Genomic DNA, 19,245 nt, shown 5'->3' with positions numbered 1-19,245 from the left:
AGGGCGAGAGCCGCGGATTCGGGGGTCGACGCGCGCACGGCGGCTCTCCGGCTGCTCTCCGGCTCCCGAGGGCCGCGCGTCGTGGCGGCTCTGCGCTGGGCTGCTCCCCCTTCGGCCCTCGAGTCCGCGTGCGGTTTGCGTGGGTCTCAGCAGGGGCCCCTCGCGCCCGCCTCTGTGCCCCCAGCTCTTCGGCCCGGGCCGGCAGGGAGGCCCGCGCGCCGCGCCGCGCAGGATGGAGCAGACCGAGGTGCTGAAGCCGCGGACGCTGGCCGAGCTCATCCGCGTGCTGCACCAGCTCTTCGCCGGCGACGACGTCAACGTCGAGGAGGTGCAGGCCGGGCTGGAAGCCTACGACAGCGACCCTGCCGAGTGGGCGACGTACGCCAAGTTCGATCAGTACAGGTGAGAGCGCGCCGGCCTCGGGGCCAAGCGGCCGGACTCGGTCTGCAGAGCTGGCGGAGCCCGGGCGCACTGCCTGCCGCGCCCACCCTGTGCACCACGGCTGCAGTCGCGGGGCCGGCGCTGCGTGCTGCGGGCTCCCAGGCTTCGGCTTGGAGAAGCTGGGTCCTGCTATCGCTGCTGCCGAGACACAGCCCGCAGGAGGGCCGGGGCCAAGTGGGAGACCACGGCGCAGCTGCAAGGGGTTTTCTTCCTGAGCTCCTCCACTGCAACCACATCGATGCCCCCACTCCAGAGCGATGGCCGACCCCAAAGTCGGAGATACAGAGACTCCCCGCAACCAGACAACACAGGCTCCTGCCCGCCTGTCTCCTGGAGGACCTGACTGGCGAGGGTGCTCGCAAGAGAGAAGCACATTCTGCTATCCAGAAAAAGGGTGGGGGTGGGGGACATAATTCCCAGACATCAGTTCTCCTTCTCTATGCCGTGAATCACCAGCAGCCAGGCACCTTCCAAAAGGCATTGTCCCAATGTAAAAGAGCCTGTTGATTTTTGTCAAGCACTACAAGCACTGCTGCTGCTTGCACTCAATCTCCTCAGCCATGGGTTTATTTAAATTCACTGTCAACTTTTGCAAATTAAGCACACACCTGCCTTTTCAGTCCCCAGACCACTGGCTCACTCTTATCCCTAAGTTCCATGGATCTGTAATGTATTCTGAAGACGTTTTTTAATTTGCGAAGCGGTTTTGAGAATTTCTTTTGGTTTTTATCAGCTCAGTTCCTGGCCAGGTCCTCTTGCCTCTCAATAACGCTACCAGAACATAGCATTTAAATGTTGCCTGCATTTGCTCCAGACAAATGAGAACTTGTATTCCTTCCTGTCACTTTACTCAAAAAACCAGGTTTCCTTTTTATCCCGATTTTACAAGCAGAGGCTGGTTGGCAAGTGAGAAGCAAAGCCCTCAGATGAACTATACAGGGTCTCATTTCTGTCAGGGTCAGATAAACCTAATTGCTCTAGAGTCCATTCTCTCAGTTATCACTGAACTTCCTGGGAATATAGGACACTAATAGTTTCATTAAAGTGCATATCTGACTGTAATATTGGCTAAGTGAAATTAATTAACCAGGGTAAGCTGTAAGCAAGCTTAATCTTTGGAATCAGATAATAGGATAGTCTGCTTGGACAGCTGGGCAAGTAGGGAATGGGGGAGATGGGAGTGCAGAAATTCTGTTGGATTTCTGGCATAGAACGGTGCCTGGAGGGTGGCAGTGGGAAAGGAGGGAGTGTGACGTTGAAGAACCCTCCAGAATATGCTCCACAGAATGTGTTTGGTCGATGGAGCCAGAGGGTGAGTTCTCAGGAAGGAGGTGGCCCCAAGACTGGCAGAGGAGAATTGAGAGCCTAGTGTAGAAACCCAGTTTACAGTGGATTGATTTCAGGCTGTGTAAAGAGTAACAAAATGAGGGAGGACAGCTACAAGTATCTAACTAAACAACTCCCTCCAGGATCTTGCGCTGGCTGCCAGCGGCTGGCCCTGAACCTGAGGGAGAGGAGGGGACAGGAGAGGACTGAAGGGGCCCACGGAGCAAGAGGTAACAGATGCCAAAAGGACACTACCAAAAAGGCAGGAAGATCCCTTTTCTGAAAGATGAGTCTCAGCTGTATAAACCTCTTCTTTTTGCTTTTTTTGTTTTGAGTAGAGAATTGTCTTGGGCTACATATTAAAAAAAAAACTATATATATATACACACACACACACACATACACATTTAATGTATGTAAGTAACAAAACTTTCTTGCTCAAATATTTTTATTGAAACACTTTTTAAAAACTGTAGAAAAAAGATGAACAACTCATTGGCCAGGCTTCTTTGAATGCCAGTTATCAAATTTTACTAATTAGATGGTAATAATATTATCTATGGGGCCAACAACAACATTAAAGTTGAATCCTCCCCACCCTGCAGAGTGGCAGTGTGGTTGGGTAGCTGTTTTGGTTTGGATTTTTTTTTTTTTTTGCCAATTATTTATTGATTTTTCTTGTTTAGTGTTCTTCCCTAATGAAGTCTTTGTTCTGGGGCTTAGATCCACCCCCGCCTTACTGTGGAGAACTTTTCATTTTAAGTGCTTTTGAATGTGGTTTGTGTCTGGGCTTTAGTGGTGAAGCTACAGAGAATTCTAGAACAGCTATTTAATGAAACCTTGTTTCTCCAGTTCTGTTCAGCCACAGGGAAGGAAGGAGGCCAAGACAACAGTAACATTCTTTCCTGGAGAAGTTGTATGCTTGCAAATATCTTCTATGAGAAACTTAAACTTCTTTTTATCAGTTCGATACTGACACAGAAATACAGAATTTATTTTTTGAGATGTTCTTGTTCTTTGTTACCTTTTCACACCTTTAGTCAAAACTAAGCAGCTATGTTGTGATTCCGAATACAGAAAGGTCCTGTCATCTTTCAGAGACCAGCAAAACAAAAAATCCACAAAATATGGAACTGTGAAGAATAATTTACATTTGTGCTGGATTTCTTATTACAAAACCACATTCAAAATTGCTTAGAGGTAGAACTTTTAACATGTTAGATACGTGGCACTTTGTAAAACTTACTTGCCTAATCCTTGTTTCAGCAGTCAGATTTAAACTTCTGAATTCATTCTTTTTTTTAGGTATACCCGAAATCTTGTGGATCAAGGAAATGGGAAATTTAACCTGATGATTCTGTGCTGGGGTGAAGGGCACGGCAGGTAATATAATCATTCGAGATGTTTCTTTAGCACATTTGGCTCAGCAGATGAAAGGTACACAGTGCCAGGCTGGCCACTAACTTTATAGACTAACAGATCACATTTCAGAATACCAGCATGCATTGTCCCACAATCCCAACAAAAATTCCCCCCATGGGAATTAGCATAGGGGATTCAGGCATATACCATACATATTAAAACTGGTTCCCAAAGTAATTAGTAAATCAAATGACCTTAGTCACCTTAATTTAACCTCTGTCTGCTGTAGAGTTAAGCTTTTTATGGAATTGTGTTTAAACCTGACCTTTGTGGTGTTTGAGGTGTGTAAACAATCGTGGGACCAAAGACCAACCCAGATTTGGATCTGGGAAATCATTTCACAAGTTCAGAGGATTTCTTCCTAGTTCAAGCTAATTACTTAGCTTTGTTTGTTTGTTTTACCCTGAAAACAACTTTGTACTCTTTTACAATTGGTTCTGTGTCTTTGGTCTGTGCATTCGCCAGTCTTATTGTCAACAGCATATTGTTTTTTAAAACAGATCCTTCCTAGTTTTTGAGAATGATAAAGAACAATAATTCACGAGTATTTTTGATGGTTAAAAAGGACAAATGAATTTTTAAAGCATTAGAAAGTTAACTCTATCAAGTAGATTTTTTTTTACTCATATGGAATAACTTGTATCCATTCATTGAATATTATTTGTGAGGCAATTACCAAGGATAGGCCTAGGCCCTGGGAACTTAGGAAACAAAGTCTGATGCTACATATATAAGTTAATAGAATTTTAACATATGAAGAAAATACTAAAAACATACACAGGTTCAGTGTTGTGTGATTTGCTTTGAAACAGGGTCTTGCTTTGTAGTCCAGACTGGCCTTGAACTCACTATGTAGCCCAGGCTGGCCTTGAACTCCAAGCAGTCCTCCTGCCTCAGCCTCCTAAGTGCTGGGCTTGCAGGTGTGTGCCACCACACTTGACCATGTGCATGAGTTTATACATTTTAATTAGTCTGTAGCCTTTATTACTTCATGTACCTAAATACTATTTATTCTAAGATCAAACATAACTAATTTTCTCTACCAGTATTGAGAGATAACCACAGACTGGCTGCTTTAAATCTGTAGTGACTAACATTGTATGTATTACACTGTAGTATACAGTATAATTTTAGGGGTGTAACATGCATATACATCTGCTTCTGCCCCAAAGGAAAGAGAAGCAAAAAGGTATCATGGGTGGAAAAAAACCAAAACAAACAAACAAAACTAACATAATAAGTAATCTCAGTATGTACAATTACAAAAATAAGTATCTTCATTCTTTTAAATTTTCTCTAATGTACTTTTGTTTTTTATGTTTTCTGTTTTGTTAAATGGTACTGAAGATCAAACCCAGGGCCTGAAATACTAGGCAAACGCTCTGTCATTTCTAAGACACATTTATAATCAAATTCTAACTCTGGTTGAAAGCACCACTAAAAGTTAGATTTTGAGGAAGATAAAAGATTGCTGTTTTTATTATCAAATGAGTGTGACAATGACATTTTAAAAATTAAATATTCGTTACCCTGGGCGTGCGTGAAAACTGTGCCCCTTTACAGTATGGTGGCATATGCTCATCATTCCCAGCTGTTTAAGTTAAGGCAGGAGGATAGTGGATACAGGGCCAGACTAGGCAACATAGTGAGCTCTGGTCTCCAATAAAAAGGGCTGAGTATGTAGGTCAGAAGCAGAATGCTTTCCTGGGATACCCAAAGCCCTAGATCCAATTTCCAGTGCATATTCCTTGATATGGATGACTTGTTATTTTATTACTCTGTCTTGAGTTGTAGACTGATGGCATTTTAACAGTCCATCTGAAATGGATTTGGGGATGGAAGGTGTCCTCTTGTCTGAATATAGGTATCAGCTCAGGGCAACCTGGATAATATGCCACCTGCTGAGTTCTGTTGTCCTTTGTGTATTAATAGCAGTATTCATGATCACACGGATTCCCACTGCTTTCTGAAAATGCTGCAAGGAAATCTGAAGGAGACTTTATTTGCCTGGCCTGACAAAAAGTCCAATGAGATGACGAAGAAGTCCGAAAGAACCTTAAGAGAAAACCAGTGTGCCTACATCAATGGTAACTGTCCTGTCTTTTCTCTAAGGACGGGTGGGAAACACTGGATTCTTAGCTGAAATAGTGATTGTTTGCATATGTGTAGTGGAGCCCGTCATGGAGTCATGATCTCAAATACTTGGAAAATGACTTAAGCACAGTGGGTTTCATTTTTCAAGGCTTTGAATCTTGGCCAGAAAAATTTATTTAAAACATATGTATGTAGGATAGGATCCATTGAAAAGTTATTTACCTGTCAAAATTTAAAACAGACTAGAATATGAATTTATATTTCGTAGACTTGACAAAAAAAGTTCAAGTTAGAAATAGTCTGTTTATGTTAAAAAAATGTAAGGAAATGTTCTGGAAGTGATTAAGAACACTAGCAAGCCCCTATTTTTCTAAAACTCACATAGCGTAACTAAATAACTTTCCTCATGGGAGATTCTACAAAGCGTGATATTTAGCAGTGATTTTAGATATCTTAATAAGCATTCATTCTTTCTCCTAAATGTGGTGTGGGGAGATTAAGTGTTTCTCAGAAGAGGCAGGATTTAGCTTTTATATTCCTAAAAGGGCCCGTATCTTTCCCCAAAACTTAATAAAACATAAATAATATATAGGGAAATTAAACACCTTGTCTGAGGTCACTCTGCTTTTGAGTAGCAGCCAGGATTTGAACCCGAGTACTCTGGTTCCAAAGCACATGCTCTTAATTGGGATGTAACCTCATTCTATAAAATGAAGTGTTACCGATGTTTTTCTGGCAGTGCCTTACTTCATATATGATGAAGTCTGGTGTTAGTCTTGATAGTTGGCCTAAATTTGTCACATCATTAGGTGAAGAATGCAAGTCTTTTGCAAAAGTCAGATTTATGAAAGTTTTTTCCCTCGATGCACATAGCACAAGGCTTGGTTTTCTATGCAGTAGAAAATGCATAATTTTATGTTTAAAATATTTGAGAGTTGCCATACATAAGGTATATCAGATTTACAAAAACAAGATTGTTGCTTGTACCATGCACAGTAAAGACAAAAGCCTTGCAAAACAGTTCTTTGCAATTAGAGTCAGTCTGCGATTGGCTACTGGGAAATACGTAAGCTTTCTCCAGGGTTTCCTGTGCAGACATCTGTAAAGCGAAGCTGTGAGGTAGGAGAGTAATGCAGGCCAGGGAAAAGTCCGTGGCGCATATGCAGACCACACTGTGGGAATGGTGGTGTCACCCTACAATAAAAGCACCTTGATTACTTTTTCCACATAATTCTGGAAATGTTGATTCTTATTTTTGTAGACTAATTATCCAAACAACTTAAAAACCACAAATTTTCAATCTCTGATTTTTACAGATCCCAAGTTAAGGGTGCAGAGGGAAGGTGATGAGAAGCAAGATGGTCAAGTACAGAGAAAAGCATGAGTGAAGGCCCAGTGCTTGCCGAGCGGGAACTTCAGGAATGGGGTTGCGCGAGAGAGAGAGGGAGAAGGGTTTGGATGGGGTTAGTAGGAGAGGAAAGCGATATAAGCATCTGGGCTGCTAAAACCAGCACCATGCAACACAGGCTGGAGGAGCATCGAGAACTGGAGCAGGGATATAAAGTTTGAACAAAAAGTAATGGGCAAAGTTCACAGAGCATAGATATAACGGGCCTTCGTACATATCACCAAGAAAGACCCAGTATTACTGTAACAGAGGGTACATCACAAACACAAAGGAAAAGAAGGCAAAGACCAGAATAATAACAACCCATGCTGGGTTAACACTAAGGCTCATCCGTGCCTCAGGCTTAGCTAAAGGATGAATGCCTAGTGTTTGCAGCCTTTGCTTGCGAAATTGTCCACTACAGATGGGGTGTTGTCTGTACCTACTGTGGAAGAAACAAAAAATTATCCATATAAAGGACAATTGGTTCTTAGGAATGCCGACCATCTGCTCAAAACTGTCCTTAAGCCAGTAGATTATGAAAGCTAGAGAATCAAAGCTTTTGCTGGCCTAGGAATTAGGTTCCACTTTTAGAAGCAAGGAATACTGAAAAACTTTGAAGTTGTCACCTGTTCAGATGTAACCTCATAGGTCACACTTAGAACCCGAGTCTTCTGCTTCTAGACTTTGTTTTTCTAAAATATCTCTGAATTCCACTCCTGCAGCGTGATTGGTTATTCAGCAGAATGCAGGTGGTGATCATCCCCCAGAGCTGTTGTCTTTTTTGCTTTTTAGTTTCCATGTTCAAGAGCAAAGCCTGGTGCTACTCTGATTCTTGCTCCTTCCTATGAAACCTCTTTGGCTTTCTGCACATTTTTGGAACCTTTTGGTGCTTTTATTCTGTCCACAGTGTTGTCAAATTTCAGTGTTGCATCCTGCTTGATGACTCCTTGGGCTGGGTACTCAGTAAGTTCTTAAAATCTAGAATTTGCATACCTCAAAAAAAATATTCTTGGGTTATTTCTTGTGGTGGTGGTGTTTCTGAAACTGTGATTGTTAAGATATTAAACATTCTGAAGTAATTCTCCGAATCCTCCCCATCTTATTTTCTATGTCGGTCTTTTTATTCTTTGAGGCCCCTCCAGCTTTTTCTGCCAACCATTCTATTCAGGTATTTATTTCTAAAAGATCTTATATTTTTTGGTCCTTTGGCACTTTACTCTCATAGGACACTCATGACAGGGTTTTAAGTCTTCTAAGTGGTGTCTGTTTCAAGTTACCTTTCTCAGGTTGCTCTGGTCTATTTTCTGTTCTAGGGGGTACCTCCGATATCTGCTAGCCTTGGCTATATGGTAATGTGTAAAAGCCAGGGACCAAAAAAGTTAATCAGTAGCTCTAAATGCAAGAGTGGACTTTTCAGTAGATTTCACTTTGATTATCTGGTGGTGACCTTTCCTTGAATTCCCAATGACAGGATGTTTTAGGGCATTTTATCTGAGCAATAAAATTCCTTGAAAAGCTGCTTCCCATCTCCTGCCTGTAGGAAAAAATCCTGTCTCGCAGCTAGATGGTGAGAAACACAGGAATCTTATCATTCACTATATGAATTTTTATTCAATGCACCTGTTTTCCACTTGGTGTTTACTAGTCTCCAGTTCACTCATTGGTTGTACAGAGAACAGATCTCAGTCTTCTGGGGAAAGGAAAGGAAAATGGGTGAAGGGGATTTGTCACTGTTCCTCAGTGGGCCTCCAACCAGCTGGTATATCTCAGCTCTCTCTCTCCACTCATTTCACAGAACCGCCAATTCCTGAGCTAATTGGGAGTTTCAAAGTGCAAACCAGGTTACTTCCTGGCTTCCCCCAAAAATGACTTAAGATTTTTCTGTCTCTTTTTTACAGAGCTATCCATTTTTCAAGCTTTCCTAATTTTATTGTTTTTCCTTTTCCTATTTTCTTTGTCTCTCTATGTCAGTTTCTTTTAAAAAAAAAAATTCTTTTACTGCAGTGGTAAGGCAAATGTGCGTCACTTACTATGATAACTAGAAGTTCTAACTAATTTCTGTTAGCTCCATGTGCCTCAGTATTGACTCAAGACCACAGATGATTAACAAAATGTTTACCCTCAGCTATCATCTAACTCCTGCATCTTTTCTTCCTTTCCTGATATTGTTCAGATTCCATTGGCTTACATCGAGTAGAGAATATCAGCCACACAGAACCTGCCGTAAGCCTCCACTTATACAGTCCACCTTTTGATACATGCCATGCTTTTGATCAAAGAACAGGACACAAAAACAAAGTCACCATGACATTCCATAGCAAATTTGGAATCAGGACTCCATTTGTAAGTCTAATGTCTTTCTTCTGGGTTTAAATGTCTTATGGGCTGACTGTATGTACTACTGTCATTATGAATATTTGAAGTTAAGCATTCTTGAAGAATGAGACAAACTTTAACCCTGGGGAAAGACCCAGTATATCTTACTTGTTTCTTAAACTTTGGAGACAATATTCAAACTAGATTTTAAAGAAAAACAAATTAGATGCAAAGAATTATTCATTGAGAAACTTTAAAGTGTACATTCATGCTCATTCTTAAAGAAAATGTTTTTGTTTGTAAATAATAGTAAAATCTATGTCTTTTGATAGAAATGTTGCTGCTACGATTAGTTTGCTGGAACAAATAAGTAGCATAGATAGGCTTTGTAAAGTGGAGACTTTTCTGACGAAATTTGACTGTTTTATTGCTTTGTCTCTGAACTATGAGACTATTTAGACCCCAGATAAGTGAGGATTGGGTTAAACTAGCATCATTTGCGTGTAGTTGAGCATTTGTGTCTGTATGTGTGTGTGGTGTCCTTGTGCATGAGAAGCAATTACTCTACTAGTGAGCCATCCTCCCAGGCAGCCCCTGATTTTTCTTGAAGAACAAGCATTTGCACTTAAATATAATCAGGCAACCAACTAACACTACAGCGGTATGGCTGTGTTCTGATGAGATAAATTGGCTCTTGGGAGGAATGGTCTTTATTTAGTCATGAGAATGTCCAGAAATAGTACTTGAAAAGAAAGACTGAAAACAATCCCTTTGATTCTTAACAAAAGCACAGCCTTGGAGAGAAGCAAGGATAGAATTGTCTCATGTTCTTTGTCTTTATCTCACACATTCCGAAGTGTAAAGAGCCTTATCACTGCAGCAAAACAGAACGGCTTCACTGATACAGCCAAGTTTTCACATACTACCAGAGAAGCAAGACTGCCTTGAACAAACTGTAATGACTTGGATAAAGAGTCTTACACAGCTTTCTCCTATCCTTTCTTAACAGCCAACTTCAGGTTCACTGGAGAACAACTGAGGAGCACCAAATCCTGCAGAGTTTTGCTTTAAGATGTGCTGGTGAACATTTTTACCTTAGACCAGAAGGCCTTCCACTGTTTGATGTCTAATAATACACTTACATAAGCCAATACTTAGATCCATTGTAAGGCAGATGCTAATGGTAAGGCGTTAATGAGCAAATAGTATCCCAAACTACTGTAGAGAAAAATCCCATTTAAAAAGTCTTGAAATTTTAAAGGCCAAATCAAGTACTCTCCTGATTCTGTCCTCTAATTCCACTGCAACCATACTAGGAGTTTCAAGGAGGGTCTGTATTTCTTTCTTTCTTTCTGCTTTGGAAATAATTTGGTCACTGAATTGATATTTGCAATAAATATAAACAACTTATAGATACCAACTCTCTGCTTTGTTACTTGGAGAATTAGATGTAGATGTTTTTAATGTACTTTGTATACTCTTAACATTTGAAGAGAATTTTTTGATCTTTGAATTTTATTTTTTCAATATTTTACAACTTCCTTTTCTATGGGTAATAGAGAAACCAACGGCCATTTTTCGCTTGATAATAAACTGAACGGCAGAGAACTTACTTTGAAATGTAGTGTACCCAAACCTGTAACAAACCAAAACCCATATCTAATATGTCCCAGTCATAGACAAGGATTTTGTACTGCTTCCCAGTTTGCCAAATCATTTTAATAAAATTTGATTTGAACACAATTTGAAGTTGTCTTTGTGAAAAACTGTATAAATCATTGTTTCTTAGAGTACCAAAAACACTGTAATGTGTCTATCTTATGATGTAAGATAGCGAGAGCCAAAAAACTACATTCAAAAGCAGTTTACCAGATTGGGCATTTAGGTCACACACGCGTACACTGTCCTCTGTTTGAAACCCAGAGTCAGAAAAAAGAACAACTTACCCTTTTGGGCTTCATGTGCACTCATTAATTGGCCAGAAATGCCAACCCAAAGATCTCTGGCACTAGCATAGCTCATGAATGTGATCAGTTTTGTCTGAAAATTTGTGTGTGTGTATGTGTGTGTGGGTGGGGAATGTAGACTGATGTGTAGCATTGAAAAAATGGAGATTTGGGCCGGGGATATAGTTCAGTGATAGAATACTTCCCTAACACGTGCAGGGCCCTGCATTTGATCTTTAGCACAGAAAAAGAAGGGAAATTTTAAAGAAGGTACATATTTGAGCTTCTGGAAGATTTGAAGTATCTAGAAATACCCGGCCTAGACTACATTCACACTGTCATCAGTTAGTGAGAGCGGAGTCTGCCCTCAGAGGGGCCACCTCTCCAGTCTGGTACAGCGCCTAAGTCACCTCTTTCATTATGTTATCTGCAGAGCTCACATGCATTTGAGTTTGCTACCTGCACTGTAGGCAATTTTATTAGAAATAATCTGTTATAACCTCACAGTATTCTCTCTGGACACTTTATTATAAAGTCTTTTAAAAATAGTTCCTAGTTGTTTGTTACTTCAGAGAATTATTTACTTAGTAGTTTTTTCCCATCTTTGAAAAAGATACTGATGTTTATTGAATACTTACTACATAGTAGGCAATTGTTATTAGTTGTTCAGATTTATTGAATACTTACTACATAGTAGGCAATTGTTATTAGTTGTTCAGATCTGTTAACTTAGTTCTGAAATCAAACTTCATGGATCAGATTCTTCATGGATCAGTTTTTCACTGCTACTATATTACTGTGTATTTAGTGACTTAACTCAATGCAGATTTATTATCCAGCAGCTCTGAGGTCAGAAGTCTCAGCAGCTTCACAATGCTAAAACCAGCGGGTTGTGAGGGCTACATTCCTTTCTGTAGGTTCTGGATTTGTCCTCCTGTGCTTTGATTTCCCAGCCTTCCGTTTTCCCCCTCCCTCTAACTTTAAAGACAGCAGTGGCAGGTAGAATCCTTCCTATATCACTCCGATACAGTCTCCCCTCTTCCACTTAAAGGGATTTATTTATGGTTGGATAATATTTGCGTCTCAAGGTATGCTTAATCATGTCTCTTCACATTATAGTATCAACTCAAAGTCCACAAGTCTTACCTAAATCTCACCTAAATTAGATACAGGGGAGGCTCTTATTCTAATCTATCCTGAGATGCAATTCTTCTCTAAAGGTAGACATACTGAGCATTGTTAAGAAACTTAGCAATGATACACAACCAAGACATTAGAGAACTAAGACTTAGATCTGAGTTTGATTTCAAGCAATCTTCCTCTAAAACATTGCTGCTGTATTTGGGCTTTTTAGGGTATTTTGGTTGGGATACAAAACATCTCCCAAAAGGCTTATTGTGCTGAAGGCCAGGCTGCCAGCTGATGGACTGGGAAGGAACTGGCTCATTAGGGTTCTGTCATCAAGTGGATTAAGCCATACATGAATTCATTAGCTAAGTGAGATTGTTAGGAGATGGGGCCTCCAGGGGTGAACCAGGTTATGGGGGGCAGGGGGAAATGGCTGCTAATTGTATATCCTGTCTCTGGCTCCTTCTCTGGCTTTTACCCCTCTCTCTGCTTCCCAGACACTATGAGGGAAGTAGCTTTGCTCCACCATACCTTCCTGCCATGTTTCTCTACCTTGCCACAGACCAATAGCATGGGGCTGGTTTACCATGGACTGAAACCTCTTAAACCATAACACAAAATAAATCTTTCCTCCTTTAGACTGACTGTCTCAGATGTTTTGTTATACAGCAGTGACACAAAGTAAAGGAAGCCTGGGCCAGTTTTGTGTATCTTCCCATCTTAAAACAAAAAAATTATGGTATAGTTACAAATTTTATAGATAAGGTGTTTAAATGTTTCATAAATAGCATGGTTAACACACAAATAAAGTGATAAGTATCCTATGTATGATAAGAATGGACGGTGCGCCACTGGTAGGGCCCTGCCCAGTGATCCTAAGCAGCCAGGGAGTATTGGTGTGCTGCATGGCACAAAATACAAATTTGAGGATCCTGTGAATCCCAAGCTCAGGGCAGTCAGCCGCATGGGCAGTGCTGCCCACCCTATTCCTCAGCCTTATAACGGACCCTGCTTGCTCCTGCCCATGATGACATGCCTGCAGGAGGATGTGTGCTGGTCTTCTCCCAGAGCTCAGTGCTTTCTTGGGTCACCCAGGTGTTTGCACACATGATAAGGCAGTGACAGCACTGAGCCTCAAATGCGTGCTGAGATGCAAATAAGACACAAGCCCTGTATAGAAGGGTTAACTGACTTAGGTATTCTGAGTCCTCGCACTACTGTTAACACATCATAGGGGCTTAATATTCATAAAATAAATGGAAAAAATCTCAACTCCTTACACAATAATTTTGTACTAAGCTACCTTGATTTTTTCTCTCAGCCACCAAATCAAATATACCATGTTATTTTCATTATGTATGGCAATTCTCAGATACTTTTTAAGTTAAACTTTGTAAATAAAGCCTATATCAGAAACTTACATTTTGTTGTGCATTCATTAATCATAGACTTAGACAAATTAGTTGATGAACAGAAGCCTCATGTATGTTTCCATGGGAGAAAACAGCATTAATTACACTATTTTTGGCAATGGTTTGTATCCTTCTTTCGGATGATGGGACGCCCTGAAAATCTTTGCATGTTAAAGAATGTTTCTGTAGAAATGTTTCTGCATAAATTTGCATGCAGTCTCAGAAAGTAGTCATGGGCCCTCTGAAGGCCATTAGAAGTTCTGGTTAAACATGAGCCAAAGCTGATGGGAAATATTGACTATTTGACTTCATTTTTCTGAGATTAAATGAGCATTAGCATAGGGGCAGTTAACTGTTTAAAGGTTACAATGCAGTCTTCCATCAGTGGAATGAGCTACTTTGTTCAAGGCAATCCACACATTTCACAAGATCTGTTTTCTCTGTTTCTAAAGTAATTTCAGACTTTCACAACTATCCAATTTGAAGATGCTTTTAGAGAAAAATTTATGTAGGAGAGTGACAAAAGACATGGCGCACTCACCTGAGGCACCTAGAATTGGCAAATTTGTAGACAGAAAATAGAATGGAGGTTACTGAAGGCTGGTAGGAGGAGAAAATGAATTATGCTATAATGGATAGAGTTTTTGGTGGAAATGATGAAGGATTTGAGGTAAAGATAGTGGTGATATGCAATGTGAAGGGGTTTTTATTAGTTTTTCAAGGATATTTATTTTTAATTAACCAAATTTATTGGTACACTTAGGTACACATAATGATCATATTCATTATAGGGAATTTGTACCTGTACATGATATAACTTGATTCTTTTTTTTCCTATTCCCCTTCCCTTCCTTTAACCCCTATTCCCTTCCTTATTTACAAAAGCTTTGTTTCCATTTTTTCTACTTTTCATATCATTTTTTCCCTTCCTTTCCCACTTCCCCATCCCAGATTCCCCCTCCCCATTTGAACATTTTCTTCCTATTTCACAATATCTATTTCATATTTTCAGTATGGCCTCAGGGTTCATCCATTTAACTAAAACTGTCTCAAGCTTGTCCTTCTTTGTGACAGAGTAGTACTCCATTGTATTAAAAAAAAACACATTTTCTTTATCCATTCATCAGTTGATGGGCATTTGGGTGGTTTCCAAGATTTAGCTATTGCAGACTATATTGCAATAAACATTGGTATGCATTATATTGCTGCAGTTTGATGCTTTTAATTCTTTTGGGAAGATACTAAGAGATGGAACTTCTAGTCCTAGTTTTTGAGGAATCTCCATATTGGTTTCCACAGTGGTTGCCCAGTCTACTACCCACCACTAGTGGAGGAGGGTTCCTTTTCCCCACAGCCTGACCAGCACTTGTTATTGGTTGATTTCTTAATAATAGTGATTCTCTCTGGGGTGAGATGGAACTGCAGTGTGGTTTTAATTTGCATTTCTTGAGTAACCAATGATGTTGAACATTTTTTCATATATTTATTTGTTGTTTCTATGGCCTCATCTGAGAAGTACACATTCATCAGATGCCCATTTTTGGATTGGGTCTTTAAATTTAGGGGAGTCTGATTTTTTGAGTTCTTTATATATTCTAGATACTTGTCCTTTACCTAAGGAACAGCTGGCAAAATTTTTTTCTCACACTATGGGTTTTCTCTTCACTCTGTAGGTGGTGTCTCTTGCTGTGTAAAAGCTTTTTAATAAGATGAGAACCCAGTTGCCAATGCTTTGTGATAGCTTCTGTGCGATTGGGTTTTGCTCATAAAGTTTTTGCTTACCCCAAAGTTTTCAAGAGTTTTTACCTATTCTATCTTCTAGCAGATTTAGTGTTAGCACTGTGAAGGTATTAATTCCACATAATTGTACATTTACAAATAGTTAAAATAAATATTTATAGGGGCTGGGGATTTAGCTCAGCAGCATAAGTGCCTGCCTCGCAAACAGGCAGTCGTGAGTTCTATCCCTGGTATCGATAAAAACGAAAAAGACAAAAAAAAATGTATATTTTCCCCAATAATGTTTTTTTATAAAAATTTAAATGTGGAAAAAAGTGTGTGAATATGTACAGGTGTGATCAAAACATATGATGAATGTTTAAATTCTTTTTTTTTTTTTTTTTGTCTTTTGCCTTTTTATTGGTACCAGGGATCGAACTCACGACTGCCTGCTTGCGAGGCAGGTGCTTATGCCGCTGAGCTAAATCCCCAGCCCTGAACGTTTAAATTCTTAAAAATTTATTATACTAACAGACATATTGCCATTAATCCCCCTTAAAATACATCCCTCGCTTTGAGCACAATTAACCCATTCTTGCCACTTTCTGAAGCAGTTCTAAAATTCTGTTTTCATGAGTGTCTTTATAAATTGTGATGAAAATATAGTGAATGCTCCTGTTGCATCGCATCTATAGTGGCAGACTCCCAAATCCTTGCGTTGTGTCCTCACCCATTTTGTGCACTGGATCTGGCACTTGGTGATTTCTACTTCTTCCTCAGTGTCAGAATTACCATGAAAGGTAGGCATTTTAATTGATTCAGGACATTGGGGAAGCTGACTAAACAATTTACGAAAGAATACTTTGAGAACTGGTTCAGAAAGTGGCAAGAACAATGGATTAAGGATGTTCAACCTGGAGGCAAATGTTTTGAAGATGATTAATATCAATTGGTCTTTTACTGTAATAATTTTTAAAAATTGAAACATTAGCTGTATTTTGTGATCCTACCTCATGTATTGGAACAGGTAAGATACACTGATCATAACAAATGCAAAGGATACAGAAGACATGTTGGAAAATCCTCTTCCATTTCTATCTCCAGGTGCTCATTTTCCCTTTCTAAATTAGCCAATGTGCCACTTTTTAAAACATCAATGTACTTTAGATTGAACTTACAGCCTTGTGTGTAACTAAACAAGCGCTCTGCCACTGAGCTGCACCCTTAGCCCAGCAGACCAATTTCTTGTGTTTCCTCATTTTTTCTACACTTTTTTTTCCTCCTATCATTTAGACTTGGGGCTGCATTGTAAAGTCAATGTTGTGGCCCAGTGACCCCAAGTTGCTGGGGAGCTTTGGTGTATTGCACGGCGTGAGTTGAAGACCTGCCCAGCATACTCCACCCTAGTCATACAGCCTTGCCATGTCACTTGGAACCTGGTAGGGCCTTGCCAAGAAACCCCAAGCAGCTGGGGAGCCTTGGTGCATGGCTTGGAACTTGGCAGGACCCTACCCAGTGGCACCCAGCAACTAGAGAATACCAGTACACCACATGGTGCAAGCTTAAGACCTGCACAGCATACTCCCACCTATCTGTGCAACCTTGGTCCAATGCTTGGAACCTGGTAGGGCCCGGCCCAGCAACCCCAAGAAACCAGGGAGCCTTAGTGTAGCATTTGGCTCCATGTAGGGCCCCTCCCAGTAACTCCAAGTAGCTTGGGAGGTCTGGTGCACCACTGGTAGGGCCCTGCCCAATGATCCTAAGCAGCCAGGGAGCATTGTGTGCTGCATGGCACAAGCTGAAGGACTGCACAGTGTACTCCACCCAGCTGTGCAGTCTTAGAGGCCACTCGGGACTTGGTAGGTCTCCGTCCGGCAAGCCAAATCAGCCAAGCAGCCTTGGTGCTCCGTGTGGGGCATGCTGCATGTCCACCCAGTGTACTCCATCCATTCTGGGAGCCTCTAAGTGCTACCAGTACATGGTAAGACCTGCCCAATGACCCCGACTCAGTTGGGGAAGTGCCCTCCAGTACAGGCAGCCATCCTAGACCCAGGAAACAGCTGAGACTTTGCATTTGGCTGCCCTAGGAATAAACAGGAAAATAACAAAACCAAAGGGCAAAATGCAATATCAAACTCCCAGCCTATCCCAAATAAGCCTAGAAGACATGGAAATAGAATCAAGTGTAAGCCACACACCTGAAACTTCTGAAATGATAGCAACTAAAGTAAAGAAACAACTCCATGAAGCTGTAAAGGAACTCAGATCAGAAATAATCTCCCAGGTAAAACAAGAAATGACAAGTGTAATGAAAGAGATGCTAAACACATCTAAAGAAAACAGTTTAAAAAATAGAAGAACACTGCAAAAGGATGGAAACCTTGAATGAACAAAGTAAGAAAGAATTACAATGCATGAAACAGATTAAAAGAGGTATCCAGGAAATCAAAAATTCTATCTAAAGTTGGCATAACCGCCTGAATGAATGTGAAGATAGGATTTCAGACATCGAAGACGAGATTGCAGCTAGTGAACAGGAAAGGAAAGATCTTTTAAAAATAAATAATCAGGAAATAAGTCAACAGTTGCAAGACAATGCAAAGAAAAATAATATAAGATGAATAGGTATGAATGAAAGAAATGTAAACATAAATGATATAAAAAGAATACTCACAGAAATAGTAACAGAAAATTTCCCAAACATGGGAAAAGAAACTGACATACAGATAAGTGAAGCATACAGAACTCCAATTAATCATAACCAAAATAAATTTACACCCAGACATATAATAATTACCATCCCAGAAATTCAACATAAGAACAGAATATTAAAAGCTGTTAGAGAAAATAAACAAGTCACCTATTAAAGAAACCCTGTCAGAATCACAGTAGACTTCACAACACAAATAATGAAGTCAAGAAGAGCATGGAGTGAAGTATTTCAAGTCCTAAAAGAAAATAACTTCTAACCCAGATTGATATACCATCTTGATGGAGAAATAAGATACTTCCATGACAAAGAACAGTTTAAGAACTTTATGACCACCAAACCAGTCCTACAAATAATATTGAAAGAGAGTCTAGATAGACATAAAAATAACTACAACTTCAAGAACACCAACAGAAAAAAACCACCAAACAAGGCAAACCAACAGAGGAAAAAGGTAAAGAACCAACAGCACAAATATAGCATGACAAAAAAGTCAATACATATCATTTATAACCATTAAATGGCCTTAATTCACCAATGAAAAGAAACAGACTGGCTGAATGGATCAAGAAACAACATTCAACCATATGCTGTATACAAGATACCATCTAACCCAAAAGGAAATTTGTAGACTGAAAGTTAAAGGATGGAAAACAATACTTCATGCAACAGGAGCCCCTCCCCACAAAGCAGGGATAGCTATTCTGTTTGCAGACATTGTGAAGTTCAAATCAAGAATGATCAAAAGACATAAACAAGTCACTACTTACTGGTCAGGGCAAAACTTCAAGAGAAAGAGATAACAAACTCAAATATGTATATGCATCAAATTTGGGAACACTCAACTATATAAAACAAATATTAATAGACATGAAAATCAAATAATAACACAATTATAATGGAAGACCTTAGCTCCCAGTGATAAAAAGACACAAATCAGCTAGACAAAAAAATCAGAAAAGAAATAATAGAACTGAATCAATAGAACTTGTGAATAAATGGACTTAGAAGTCATGCACAGTGTTCCACCAAATAACATCAGAATACTCATTCTTCTCAGCTTCACACGAGTAATTCTCTAAAATATAACACATACTAGCTCATAGAACATGCTTAAGTAAATGCAAAAGAATTGAAATATTCCATGCATAATATCTGATCATAGTACCATGAAACTGGAAATTAATGACAAAAGACACTGCACATGGAAATTCAGTAATACACTCCTGAACAATTAATGGGTCATAGTACAAATTAAAGAAGAAATTAATATCTTGTGGCAAACAAATATGCAAATACTACTTACTAGAACCTGTGGGATGCAATTAATGCATTCCTCAG

At 39.9% G+C, this 19,245-nt stretch overlaps 1 protein-coding gene across 1 annotated transcript; it reads left to right on the top strand.

Annotated features, from left to right (window-relative positions):
• Positions 1-7: 7 nt before the first annotated feature.
• Positions 8-10,732, top strand: Cdo1 (cysteine dioxygenase type 1). Its single transcript, XM_003473275.5, has 5 exons — positions 8-402; positions 3,073-3,150; positions 5,122-5,276; positions 8,847-9,016; positions 9,999-10,732. The coding sequence occupies exons 1-5, from the start codon at positions 233-235 to the stop codon at positions 10,026-10,028; spliced, it is 603 nt and encodes a 200-aa protein (XP_003473323.2). The 5' UTR covers positions 8-232; the 3' UTR covers positions 10,029-10,732.
• Positions 10,733-19,245: the final 8,513 nt, after the last annotated feature.

The sequence above is a fragment of the Cavia porcellus genome, unplaced genomic scaffold (genome assembly GCF_034190915.1).
Source record: "Cavia porcellus strain 051 isolate PalLab524CR breed Dunkin Hartley unplaced genomic scaffold, mCavPor4.1 scaffold_19, whole genome shotgun sequence".
Taxonomy (NCBI): Eukaryota; Metazoa; Chordata; class Mammalia; order Rodentia; family Caviidae; genus Cavia; species Cavia porcellus.
This window is presented reverse-complemented; position numbering and strand designations above follow the sequence as displayed.